This window comes from Buteo buteo, chromosome 9, assembly GCF_964188355.1.
Source record: "Buteo buteo chromosome 9, bButBut1.hap1.1, whole genome shotgun sequence".
NCBI classification, from domain to species: domain Eukaryota; kingdom Metazoa; phylum Chordata; class Aves; order Accipitriformes; family Accipitridae; genus Buteo; species Buteo buteo.
In genome coordinates this window covers 8,595,082-8,608,666 of record NC_134179.1, presented here as the reverse complement: position 1 = coordinate 8,608,666, position 13,585 = coordinate 8,595,082, and the positions used below count along the sequence as shown (strand labels likewise).

General features: G+C 42.7%; 2 protein-coding genes across 9 annotated transcripts in view; both read left to right on the top strand.

Annotated features, from left to right (window-relative positions):
- Window positions 1-4,865, top strand: part of LOC142034287 (sodium/potassium/calcium exchanger 3-like) — a 282,832-nt gene extending 277,967 nt beyond the window's left edge. For all 8 annotated transcript variants that reach the window (XM_075035262.1, XM_075035261.1, XM_075035263.1 and 5 more), the window contains one exon: window positions 2,991-4,865. In XM_075035262.1, coding sequence (XP_074891363.1) covers window positions 2,991-3,308 — 318 coding nt within the window. In that variant the 3' untranslated portion in view covers window positions 3,309-4,865. The remainder of the gene's footprint in view (window positions 1-2,990) is intronic.
- Window positions 4,866-6,296: 1,431 nt separating this feature from the next.
- NAA20 (N-alpha-acetyltransferase 20, NatB catalytic subunit) lies at window positions 6,297-12,259 on the top strand. Its single transcript, XM_075035260.1, has 7 exons — window positions 6,297-6,435; window positions 6,555-6,579; window positions 6,674-6,764; window positions 8,421-8,556; window positions 9,564-9,709; window positions 11,128-11,215; window positions 11,418-12,259. The coding sequence occupies exons 1-6, from the start codon at window positions 6,383-6,385 to the stop codon at window positions 11,211-11,213; spliced, it is 537 nt and encodes a 178-aa protein (XP_074891361.1). The 5' UTR covers window positions 6,297-6,382; the 3' UTR covers window positions 11,214-11,215; window positions 11,418-12,259.
- The last annotated feature ends 1,326 nt before the right edge of the window (window positions 12,260-13,585 follow it).

Sequence of the window (13,585 nt, the reverse complement as noted above, 5' to 3'; positions counted from 1 at the left end):
TTTGCCTCAGTTTTGAAATCTTTGCACTTTATAATAGAGTTTGATTATGATGGTCTGAAGAAAACACTAAATAATGGAGCTTTCCCACCCTCCCCTTCTATGTAAGTCACGCACAGTGAGGACAAACTGAATCATATCTTAGATTCAGCTTCTTTGTATGCTTTACTGTTAAAAAGAACAAATCCAGATTTCCAGTGGTATAAATCAGCACAACTCCCCAGTAGCTAATGGTGGCATATAGTAGGTAATAGAGAGGAGAGGTGGGAGAAAAGCTTGCCTACAGTTTTAAAGTGTAAGCAAGGAGTAGAGTTCTATACTATGGATGTCTTCACGTTTGTTTGTTTTGTTTTTTTTCCCCTCCCCTCCATTTCTTTCTGCTCTTTCAGAGTAGGGCAATAACTTCAACTGAAGAATAACAAAACAGTCGGGATTACTTCATCTTTTAGAACCAGGCCTGCATGTCTTTCATATAGTATGCTGTTGATTGTCTGTTCAGATGCATCAGTTTGTGGACTGAAGCAAGGAGAATGTTGGAATTGAGAAGAAAGGATTTACTCCTTTGTGTGTTCAGTTGTTTACAGTTCATACCACAGCGCAAAGTTGCCAGAGAGGCTAATGACAACCATCAATTAGATATTATATAGTTACAACCTTGAGAACCGAAGGTGTGGGGTCATCAGGAGATAATGAAACCTTTCAGTTGAAGCTCCTTTTACTTTATCAGTGTCCATGCAAATGTCTACAGCACAACACTGAACAGGAAGGAGTTGGGAAAAGAAGCAATTTGTCTCTCTTGGGAAGAGGAGAACCGATTAACAGAAATTCCACACTATGGCCAGTGCACAAAGCTAGCCCATCTTACTGGGATCCATTTTATATTCTGCTTACCTGTAGTTAGGTGTCACATTCAAGTAGCTTGAGTCTTTGTTCTTTCTAGCAAAACACTGCACTTTTCATTGGAAAATTCATCATCTTGTATTTCTGCTGGATGACTAAATGACAGAAGATTCTTTCAGCAGGATCTTGTATTCTGTTTCATCTTCTCTTCCTCATCAAATGAACTTCAGCCAAGCTAATTGTACAGCTGGATGCCATGCTGGATGTGGGAAGATGCAGGGGGGTGGGGGAAGAGCTGGCACAGAGTGTGTCCAGTGCTGCTGCTTCTGTTGTCTCTTTTGAAAGAGAGCTTCAAATCAGTAAGATCACACCACTTCCAGGCTACGCTTGGCACAAATTCAAGCATCTTGCTGCCTGCTCAGAATGCTAGTTTTCCATCTCCTTTCTCCATGTCCTGCATTTCCAAAATGCAGCACCTTCCCCACAACCAACATGTAACACAACTTTAGTGCAACTCGTCTTTCCCACACTGAACCAGGATGTGATCACTGAGTTTCTGTAATGCAGCCTCACAGCCTTATTAGCTTTTGGGCCCTGGAAGGCCTTCATCTTCCCTTCTTCAAAAGGATGGAAAAGCAAAAAATCCCATATTTTGATGATGATTAAGTACAACTTTCTGATACTGCATATATAATTTTGATATTTAGTATGCGAGTTACAGGCATTGGTACAAACTTCAGCCTCTCCTTGAAGCAATCCTGTCTGTCTAAAAGCATATGCATTTAAAAACAGGTCTTCTGTGTGTTAACTACATTAGAAATTAAAACTGTAGTGTGTTTTGCCTTATCTAGGGCTGATTTTTTGATCATTTTTTCGTGCTGGGTAACAAAAATGGATTAGTTCTGTTCAGTCCCAATGGTTTAAGTGCTGTTGCGAAGCTTCAGTGTTTCAGTCTGCAAGCTATCAAAAAATACTTTATTAAAGACAAGACTGCTCTTTGGAACTTATGTCATACGAACATTCTTCTTGGTCTTAGCTTTTAACAGCTCGTTTCTATGAAATGTAAATTTTTACCATTGTGATTTAGCATGCTTAACTTATCCAGCATACAAACATAGGTACCAGCTCAGTCAATAAACAGGTCTTTCTCACTGTCATGTTTTTTCTACCTCCTTTAATTTTACTGTTTTTGAGTCTTTAATTGCAGTTAATTTCTTTTAAAAAAAGAAAAGCACATGACACCAGGCTGCTTTGTTCATGTGTCCTAGTTGTTGCTTTTTATTTTACTTTTTAAATGCTTTTTGAAAGGTAGAACTGCATTTCCTTGTAGGGCATGTTTAGAATTTATCCATGTTAACAGAGCTGTGGGCATGTGTCAATTTCAACATAGAAAAAAGATCCAACTTTTGCCTCAAGAGCATATGGATTTACTCTAATGTTGCAGAGTAAATTTTCTTTCTCCATCCCTCTAAGTCTTATTTTAAAAAACAGAAAATACTGTCACATGAAACTCGGTTACATCAGGCTCAGATACCAAATTGCCACTGGTTAACGCAATGAAAATGTCCTACGTGTGGATGGATTACCTTTTGCATACTACAGTGTAAGAGTGCAAACAGTTTATCGTGCAGTAACTTGCAGATCAACACCCTTGTGTGCTGCTGGCAGAGGCTTTTTTTTCTCTTTTTTTTTTTTCTTTCTTTTTCCTTCTGACTAACATACTGCATGAAGCTTCTGTTCTATAGTATTGACCCAGCCAGCAGTGGCAGCCTCATCTCTCAGGCGTGTTGCCTCAGATGTTTATTTTGCTTCACAGCATTTTGTTTCCTAGTACGGCCAAACATCAAGTCCCATTAAAACCACTGTTGTTTTCCATGTGGCTTTAAGGCTGTATCTATTTACTCTTAATTGCAGTGTTAGAACGTAAGCCAAGGAAAGGAGAATGTCAGCTTATGAATTTCCATTATGCCCACCACAGGCTTGCCACAGTTTTACCACCACCATCACAATTCATGAGGTGGCCATAATGTAGAGGAATCACCGGTGTGTGTTTCACAACTAGAACATGGAGAGGCTTGCTGTTTGTTGCTGACTCCTCAGTTTTCAGAGTTTCGGTTTTTTGAGTTTCTGATGTCTGTTTTCTCATTCTACAGAACTATCTTCGTGTTGCATTCCAGGAAGTTAACAGTGGATGTACAGGAAAGACCTTACTAGTAAGACCATATATCACCACCGAAGATGTATGTCAGCTTTGTGCTGAAAAGTTTAAAGTGGACAATCCAGAAGAATATAGCCTGTTTCTTTTTGTTGATGACACCTGGCAGCAACTGACAGAGGATACATACCCTCAGAAAATTAAGGCGGAGTTGCACAGCCGTCCGCAACCCCAGGTGTTTCACTTTGTCTACAAGCGCATTAACAGTGATCCATATGGTGCCGTTTTTCAAAACAACGATGACTCAGCTTCTTAAAACCAGCAACTCATCATTTAATTTCTGTTCCTTGTTAACTGTTGAAAACATCTTTGTTGGCTGGCTGCCTTAGGAGCTAAAACAGGTCTTAAACCATAAATGCCTAGTAAAATACACGCAGACATGCCTAGCATCGCTTACAAAAACCCATGTAAACCATGCATATGGCCAGTTATGCGGAATAGTCCACCAGCGTGTTTGAGTAAATAGCACATGAGGCTGAATTTCTTGTACCACAGACTCTTTTGAAGCATATTATACTGTGGCCCTCTGCAGGTCTTTTGCTGTAGTGTTCAAAAATCTATTTTCCTACACTCATCCTTTAGCCAAATGCCATTTTGATTTAAATATATGTACGCTAGACAAGTATTTCAGTAAACTGGCTGGTATGAGCTCAGTTTCACCAGCATGAGTTTGACAAGACTGTCCGATGCAGGGCATCAGTTAACTCATAATTACCTGGATGATTGCATCCTTTCCTAATTTTTTTAATTACAGAAAATCACCATTTTTTATATATATATATATATATATCATAGAAATTTTATAGCAGTTGCAGGTAAACTGTCAGGGTTGGTTTTTGAAATATTTTTTTAACTATAAAGTATTCTATAATTATGCATGTGATTTTAACATTTAATATACAAGAATAAATCTCTTGCTGGTTTTAGAGTATTGCATTAAAAGTCTCTGGTTTCTCTTCTTTTCCTGTTACAGAAGAGCTCTTACGAAACTTCTGTTATCTGTAAGAAGATTGTAACATTGGCACTGGTGATTTCAGTGCCTTCATCTGAACTTGATGTACTGTTATCTGGATTGTTGTTTATATGCATTGTTTTAGATAGAATGAGGGAGTTGGAAGAGGAAATTGAAAGAAAAGGATGTAGAGAAGGGGCAGAGAAAGAATGTAGAGAACCTAATATAGAATTAAAACGTGCTAAGTCTGCTGGTTCAGGCTCCTTGCAGAAAATAAGCGAAGGAGGTTGGTGAGGAACTTTTATGTAAGCAGTATTGTAGATTTGCAGAGGGATTTGACAGCATCTATCCCAGATACTATTTGTGTTAGCAGAGGATTAAATATATCACTAAGGTGAAGGAGAACACTAACTATTTTTTACAGTCTTGTCACCAACATCAAAACGTGTCTTGGACTGAAGAATGTGTTGTAGCATTTTATGGTTCTAAGTTACTCAGTAAGTGAGATGTTAAAGTCAGTCCTACATATGCAAAGATAAAATGGTATTAAATGTGTGTGTTCCATAGATTTGTCCAAGATAGCCCATGCCGTGGGTGACGCTCTGGACCCTACTTAAGTCAATTATGGCTATTCTTTTTAGAGGGACATGGGGTTCTCCCCAAGTCTGGTGTGAGCAGCGCAACGTAAGGCAGATGATTACAAAAATGTCATGCGCAGCATGTGTATTGTACATACAGAGATCTGTAGCATTTTTGTCAGTTTGCCCTGTATCTGAAACCCCTGGCACATGTTTGTATTTCATTTTGTAAATGGTGAGTTTTGCACATAATAATACATTGTAATATTGAGCTATGACTTGGGATGTTGTGTGCTGTGGTTTTTGGGTTGTGTTTTTTCTTTTCGTTTTAAGAAATGGTTCACACTTGAATGTTTGTGTGTTGGTAGACTCTGATACTCCTTGCTGCTTTTCATACTGTTTGGCCCACTTTAAACTCTGCAATAACAGTATTATCTAGTTAGTGTGCTTGACCTGAACAGTCAGTAGAAGAAGGAGGCAGGTATCTTGACTGCTGAGCCATTTCTTTGTGAAGTTAAGACGGACGTTCAGTGCTAAAGAAAATTCCACTATTGTCATATGATGGTGGCTCTGCTAGGGGAGGGAAGGACTGGGGCAGACAGGCAAAGTATTAAGAAACTCAGAATTTCAGGCGTGAAACGAAGGAAAGCAAAGTGTGCAAAAAGGGAAACGCGTGCCCAAACCACCTCAAGATGATTCCGCTGTCTATTCTTGTGCAATTGTTTCTTTTGAAAATTAGAACATTTTATTCACTGTGCTGTGCAAAACACTTCCCACTTCTCATAATGCCAGGAAACAGATGATACAAGAACTTTGGAAGGAATTTGGACTTGTAAAAATAAGCTATTCAGTCTTCTCCAATGTGAGGTGTTTGATGTTATGAAATACTGAAAAGCAAGAAAAAGCTTATAGTTGAGGTAGTCTCTTTTTATTTATTACTCCCTCTTTTTGAAATAGAGAAGTAACTGGAAAGGCTAAAGGAAATAAAGCTGGAGGTAATACATCCCTAAATCTTACTAATGAAAGAGGCTTAATAGAAAAGTTAACACTACATGAGGGGATTATTTGTGAATTCACAGAAAGTACATACTGCAACATCATAGAACGCCACCTGCAGCCAGCTTGAATTAAATCTAACTTCTTGTCATTTTGCCATCTTGTTTTTCTTGTTTTTTTCATCTTAAAGGCTGCCATCCTTCCTTGCAGTCTCAGCCTTCCAGCCAAGTCTTACAGTCACTGGCTTGTTCTTTCTCTGCTGGGTTGCAGTATCACAAAGTGGGTGAGGATTCATTACTGGGGGGGGGGGGCGCATTTCTGTAACTCCAGAAAACTAAGAGTGCACAAAGTCTGCTGTACCCTGATTTAAAGGGAAAAAAAAAAAAAAGTTACTGTGCGGCGCTCCTAGCTCTTGCCAACATTGGGGAGATACAGGCGAGAGGGGTAAGGGAAGGTGACCCAAATCAAGCTATATAGCAGAGGGAAGGCTGTATTTTTCGTAAAATACTGTCCGGTAGAGTTTTCGTGAGCCCGGCCCCTTTTCGCCGGGACGATAAGGCCAAGAGCGCCCGGCTCTCAGCCGCTGCTGCCAGCGGTAGCCCCCGGGGGCCGGCTGGCTGCGCGCCCCGCGGCCGTCCCCGGGCGCTGCAGAAGCTCTCCCCGCCCCGGAGCCAGGCTCCCGCCGCCTCCCGCCGCCGCGGCCTTCCGCTTCCGCCTCTCCGTGGCGGAAGGGCCTGGGGCGGCGGGAGCGCTTCCGGGCCGGCGGCGGCAGCAGCAGCAGGAGCGGCGGCAGCAGCAGCGATAATGACGACGCTCCGCGCCTTCACCTGCGACGACCTCTTCCGCTTCAACAACATGTGAGCGCCCGCCGCCTTTCGCGCTCCTCTCCCTGCCCCCCCCGAGCTCGCTCTCGGCCCCTCGGGGCCCGGCCCGGGCCCGTGGCGACCGTCGCTCTCCCCCCCCCCCCCCCCCGCAGCAACCTGGACCCGCTGACGGAGACCGTATCCTTCCGGCGGCCGCGGAGGAGGCGCGGGGCCTGGGGCGGGCGGCGGCGACAGCGACAGCGACAGCTTGGTCCTTAACCCAGCGCCCCAGTACGGGATACCCTTCTACCTGCAGTACCTGGCCCACTGGCCCGAGTATTTCGTCGTCGCCGAGGCGCCCGGCGGGGAGCTGATGGGTTACAGTGAGTGCGGGGCGGCCTCGGCTGCTCCGGATGCTCCAGCCTCGCGTGTGCGTGTGTGTGTGTGTGTGTGATCCTGGAATTGGGTCCCTGCGCTCGGCTCCCATCTCGCACGCGGTCAGTCATCAGGGTTTCGCGTTGCCCTGTGAGGGAGCGTTCTGGGTCTGGACGTCAGTTGCTTTATTTGCTGTGGAATATTCGTGGTCTTCAGAAGTCGTTCTGCATAGAGCTGGTGGTTTGTTTAGTCCTTCCGGGCTTTTTTTCCCCTTTTCTGGGGAGGGGGTGTGGGGCAGAATAAAGGTCTTTGCAGCGACCTGGGAAATCAAGTATTTAACATAGTAAAGCTTTTGCTGTACAGAAGGTTTCTCTACATCCAACTAGTTGCTTATTAGCAGCGACTGTGGTGTTTATAAGAGTACCGTGTGGAAGCACAAACATTCATTAGTGAACTAATACTGGTTTGGCTCTGTATAGGAGGGAGAGGAACTACAAAGAAGTCCCCCAAAACAACATTCCCCCCCTTTTGTTTTTTTTTTTCCCTTAAACATGCCATGTTCACAGGGCCTTAGCTTTCTGTTGCCACATTGGCAAAGCTTACCAAGCTCTATTCCCCTATAGTCACCAAAAGTCTTCAGTAGTTGTTGGGATGATTAGTTTGGGGCTTCTAGCCCTCTGTTCCTCCACTATTTTAGTCAGATCCTGAATTCCGCTCAGTTAAAGACTCACGAGAGTTGCTTAAAACTTGTATTTGGAAGTCATGCCTCAAACAATGAATTTGAAAAAATTAAATTTTTTTGCACTAGTCAAGACACTACTGTAATACTTGAGCAAAATGACGTTTTTAGTGGTTGCTGAGTCACAGAATGATAGACATCCCTGTTTGAGCTTTGACCACGATCATTGCAACGTGTCCTGGTTTTGGCTGGGATAGAGTTAATTTTCTTCTTAGTAGCTGGTACAGTGTGGTTTGGATTTAGTGTGAGAATAATGTTGATAACACACCGATGTTGTAGTTGTTGCTAAGTAGCGCTTGTCCCAAGTTAAGGATTTTTCGGTTTCCTATGCTCTGCCAGCAAGCAGGTGTACCAGAAGCTGGGAGGGAGCATGGCCAGGACAGCTGACCTGAACTAGCCAGAGGGATATTCCATACCACAGAATGTCATGCTCAGTATATAAACTGGGGGGAGTTGGCCGGGAGGGACGGATTGCTGCTCAGGCATTGGTCAGCGGGTGGTGAGCAATTGCATTGTGCATGATTTGTCTTTTCTTGGGGTTTTTAATTACTATTTTATTTTATTATATTCCTTTTCATTCCTATTCATTATTATTCATTATTCATTATTTCATTCCTATTCATTATTATTATATTTTTATTATTATTGTTAGTATTAATTTTATTTTACTTGAGTTATTAAATTGTTCTTATCTCAACCCACAAGTTTTACTTTTTTTTTTTTTTCTCCTCCCTGATTCTCCTTCCCATCCCTCTGGGAGGGGAGGGAGTGAGTGAGCGGCTGTGTGGTGCCTAGTTGCTGGCTGGGCTTAAACCAGGACACAATGTTTGTTTATACAGTGCTTGGTTCTTTTGTAAAGATGTATATCTGTGGGTGGTGTGTTATTTCAAAGGTGCTACTGCGCTGATGTTATGTATGTTCACAGTAATGGGTAAAGCAGAAGGCTCTGTGGCTAGGGAAGAGTGGCATGGACATGTTACGGCTCTCTCTGTTGCACCAGAATTTCGACGGCTGGGTTTGGCCGCTAAATTGATGGAACTACTGGAAGAAATTTCAGAAAAGTGAGTACTATGCTTATCTTTGTCTTTTAAAGTAATCTTTCTACAGACACCTCTCCATGGCTTCGGTGTTTGATTTGCACGAAACAGACCCAGAATTTTGCTTTAAGTAGTGTTCTGATTTGCTGAAATTCCCCATGGTTAGAGAACAAAAATTATGAATTTTGCTCAGCGATTTAAAATCCTAAGGTTTCTCTGAAAGCTAACTTGCCAGAATGAGTAGGAAGTAGCCTGAATTCCAGTAGAGATACTGTATAAAAGGTCATTTTCTTGACAGGAGAAGAGCTTCACGAAATATCAACACTGTTTCCAGTAGGGCCTCCCAACATACTTGTTCAGTAATTGTGGGCTTTGTGCGATTCCTTCAGGCACAATCTGGGAACAAATTTTGTACAGCAGACAGTATCTTAGCTTACTTTCTGTCTTATGCTTGGTTACTTGTACCTGCAGAACATTTAATTTAGCATGAAGTGATCCCACAGAGAAATGTCCCCAACTCATGCTGGTAGGGCAACCCCACTGTAGTTGGTAAAATCGGAAAATAGTACGAAGTTTTGAAAAATTTGCTTTGTGAGGAGAAGGGCTGTCTCCTGCTAGGCAACTGAATTTTGTGACTGATTCCACCACTCTCCTCAGCCATGCACTTTGAAGGATGCAGTCCCTAAGCCAATGCAATCTAAAATGTGGATTTTTAAAAAAATATAATTTCTTATGGGTATGAGGCTTGTGGGTGTTTAGCTTGTCCTCTTCTTTCTGTTCATAATTCTGAACCCACTGGCTGGTGTAAAAGAATGGTCATGTGACAAAAATAATAAAATGAAATTTGTGCCTATACTGGATTTGTCCCTTAGTAAAGGAATGCACCTGTTGTTACAGTGTGAAAAAGTGTTTGATTAGTGTACCTCATCATCAGACCTGCTTTTGGTCTCATTACAAGTTATCATTATTATTTAGAAATACATTCACCTGCTATTCCTTACTGTGATTTTTTGGTTTTGATTTTTTCAAAGAAAGGGTGGATTTTTCGTCGATCTTTTTGTGAGAGTATCAAATCAGGTTGCGGTAAATATGTATAAGCAACTAGGCTACAGTGTGTACCGGACTGTATTAGAGTACTACTCTGCTAGCAGTGGAGAGCCAGATGAAGATGCTTATGGTAAGTGCTTGTTCTGCCTCAAGTTGAATGGAATGATTCTCATGTTGAGGGTTCCTCGGTTGGTTTATATGATTATTTTTTTTTTTAATATGAAACAAGTTCAGATAGTTGTTGATGAATGGGATCTTTGTATACGCCTTTAGATAGCTTTCCCTACTGAAGATTCTGTTAGTACAAAACTGAATCTTGCAGTTTACACATTCTGTAGCATTTGTGGCAAAATAAGCTATGAAACAAGAATAAATTAGTAAGTACAAAGACACTTACCCTGTAGGTAAGATGAAAGTTAAAAATGTAGTTTCTTACCTAATTTTTCTTTCCCAGGAATGCTCACAACCAGTGGCTGGCCTTCTTGCCAATGTTATTTGGGGAAGGAATTGCAGTGCTTTCCTCATTTCTTCCCATATGAGGGACTTGAAACTTTGTTTTTCTCAGATGTCTAACTACAAATTTACAAGTGTTGATGGTCAACAGTGGCAAAGAATTGGGTGGCGTTTTCAATTTAAAAGGGGAGGAACACAGAAATTCAAGTATGTTAATGTTAATTCTGTTAACAAAACTGAGGTAGCAGCTGCTTCTTCTTTCTAGACCTTCTTTCCTTTAAGTATCTTCCCCAAAGGGTTAAATGGCCATGCTGTATATCTTTTATTTTCTTGCACTATTCATTTGATGTGCAGGAGTACTCTGAAATACAGGAGCTACAGGCAGACAGCTACCATTGTTGCAGATGCCTTAAATCATGTATTTGTCCTTTTAGCCTGCCATTTCCTTTCTGTTCAGTTGAGTTTCATGCAGTGTTACATTCCAATTGATAACGTGGCCGCTGAATAACATTAAGGACATCAAACTATTAGTGTGTCCAGAGAAGGGTGTCCAAGATGGTGAAAGGTCTCGAGGGCAAGACTTAGGAGCAGCAGCTGAGGTCACTTGGCTTGTTCAGCTTGGAGAAGAGAAGGCTGAGGGGGGACCTCGTTGCAGTCTACAGCTTCCTCAAGGGGGGCAGCAGAGGGGGAGGTGCTGATCTCCTCTCTCTGGTGACCAGTGATAGAACATGAGGAAATGGAATGAAGCTGCATCAGGGGAAGTTCAGACTGGCCATAAGGAAAAGGTTCTTCACTGAGTGGGTGGTCGGTCCCTGGAACAGGCTCCCCAGGGAAGTGGTCACAGCACCAAGCCTGTCAGAGTACAAGGAGCATCTGGATGATGCTCTTAGTCATATGGTTTAGTTTTAGGTAGTCCCGTGAGGAGCAGGGAGTTAGACTCGATGATCCTTAGGGGTCCTTTCCAACTTGAGATACTCTATGATTGTATGAAATCTTCTTGATTAAAAATGATCTTATTGTACTAGAGAATTCACTTAATATGACATTGTGCAATGACTGCCTTATTATAATAGTTTTTGTTTTCTTTTGTCACAGATATGAGAAAAGCTCTTTCCAGAGATACGGAGAAGAAATCAATTATACCTCTGCCTCATCCTGTGAGACCAGAAGACATTGAGTAACTGTAAGCTGTGATTCTCAGGCAACTTACTAAGAGCATCAGGTTCCTTCTTCCCCCACCCTCCAATAACATACCGATGAGAAATCTTAGGCTTAGTGTTTTTCCCCATGAAATATTAAAAAGCAATATTGAGAAGTTTACTAATCCTGCTTCTGTTGGTAATGGCTGCATACTCCTGTACTTACCACATTATTTTTCCTTTCAGATATTGGAAATTCGGAGACTATTAAAATGGAATTACCTCACGTGTGGCGTTTTCTTGGTTTTCTTTCAAACCAAAAATAAATGAAGTCAGTAACAGTAAAAATTCTTCAAATGCATTAATTCATGGCCAATGAAAATACTGTACAATACCCAAGGAGGGGGAGGCAATGTATTAATACTTGCATAGAAAATAAACTTGTTATACATAATGTAGGAATATTTTTCCCCTCTTCATGGCACGGGCATGGGACTGAACTTAGGTTCACTGTTGATTTGAAAAAGCCAGACAACCAAAGCAGTTGAGGCTTTCTCTCCACCGTGGACCAGATTCAAGACAAATTCTGTGTTCTGGGTACCCATACATAGCTTAACATGCTATGTCCGCTGAAATAATCTGCAGTAAAGATTTCTTGTTTTCTCATACTCTTCTTGCTCAAAGTCAGTGTAGGATTTCAAAAGAACCTGCAAAACAGAAATCTCTCCTTATCTTCACAGCATCTTCAAACAACCCTATATCTGACACTGAGATAATGCAATTTTTTTTTAAATGGAGAAGCATGGATTAATGTAGAATTTGCAAAAATGAAATTCAGTGATCAGGGTATTAATTGACCGTACAAACTGGGATTAAGACTTAAGTAATATCAAATCTTATGTTTCTCCCTCCATGTTTTATTATGGGTTTTTATAGTCCTGCATACCCTGCCAAGAAATGTGCTAACTTAGATGAGGTACAGGCTAAGCCACTATTGTGAGCAGTTTCTGTTCAAGCTGGTAGATTATTTGTGTTTTAATTAGCTACACTGTGTAATAAATACTGGGTTTGTTCCTGTTTTCCTTGTATCCAGCTTTCCCTTTTTTCCTCGCTTCCTGTCTGGTGTCCTGTCTCTCTTATTCTGCACTTGTTTTATCCGCTCCCCGTCCTTATCCTGTTCCCCATTACTATTTTGCTCTCTTTTATTCTTTTTTAAAAAGTTCCCTGTGCCTTTTCTTTCACTCCCTCATTCCTCTGTCTTGTGTCATGTCCCATTTTTGAGGCCATGGAATTGACATCAAGAGTGACAGGCTGTCAGAAGCAGGTCCTCCGGCCTGTCCCTGTTTTTACTTTCTCCATCTTTGTACCAATCTGCATGTCTCTCTGTATAACTCAGTTCCTCTCCCCTGTTCTCTGTCCTACTTTTTCTCTCTCTGTATGTCCCACTCCCACTCCCTGTCCCCATCTTTATCTTTCCTTCCTTCTTCCTCTCCTTTGTCTGTCCTTTTGTCCTGCTCCCTGACCCTATTTCTTTTTCCATCTCGCCATCCTTTTTTCCCCTGTACCTTTCTGTCTGCTCCTCAGTCCTTCTTGTCTTACTTTTCTGTTTATAACCCTCTGTCCTGCTCCCCATCCCTCTTTTCTCCGTCCCTCTCTGCTGCTCCCTGCCCCTGTCTGTCTCTCCCCCCTCCCTTGTCTCCCTCTCTCTCTCTCTCTGTCCTTCTTGCATCTTTACTGCTCTGTCCTGTTCACTGCCCCTTTTTCTCATTCTGTCCCAGTGTCCTGCTCTGTGACCCTCTTTCCCTCTGTTGCTTTGTCCTTCTATCTGTCCATCTCCCCCCCAGTTTCTCTCATGCTCCTTCCTTTTTTTATTCTCTGTTGCTCTGTCCTGCTCTCTGTGCCATCATGTCTCACTGTATCTCTGTCTCGCTCCCTGCCCCTGTTCTTTTTTTAATCCCTCTCTGTTATGCTGCCCATCCCAGGTTTTTTTTCCTTTCTCCAGCCTGCTCCCTGTCCTTATTTTTCTTTCTCTGTCCTGCTTCCACTCCCTCTTTCTGCCTGTTCCTCCATCCCTGCTGCTTCTTTCTCCATCTCTGTCCTGCTCCCTTCCTCCCCCCTTGCTGTGCCTCTGTCCTTTTTTCTTGTCTCTTTCTCTTGCTGTCCTGCTCCCTGCCTCATGCTTTCTTGCTACACCTCCGCTGTCCCGCCAGCTGCCGCTTTTCGCCTCTCTTCTACTGTCCTGTGCCCTGCTCCTCATTTTTGGCAGCCCTCACCTCTGCCCGGCAGCCCATCGCTCCAGGAGCCAGCCGACCGTTCCCCGATGGACCGAGGAGCGCGGCTCTGGGACCGGCCGCCAGCACGTCCCGGGGCGGGGGGAGCGTCGGGGGAAGCAGACTCGCTCCCGGGACCTGGTA

Bases quoted from the DNA above. Each gene is read 5' to 3' on its own strand.
- NAA20 (XM_075035260.1), top strand. From the start codon at position 6,383: ATGACGACGCTCCGCGCCTTCACCTGCGACGACCTCTTCCGCTTCAAC. The intron at 6,436-6,554 runs GTGAGCGCCCGC...CCCCCCCCGCAG, and splicing joins CTCTTCCGCTTCAACAACAT to CAACCTGGACCCGCTGACGG. The intron at 8,557-9,563 runs GTGAGTACTATG...ATTTTTTCAAAG, and splicing joins CTGGAAGAAATTTCAGAAAA to AAAGGGTGGATTTTTCGTCG.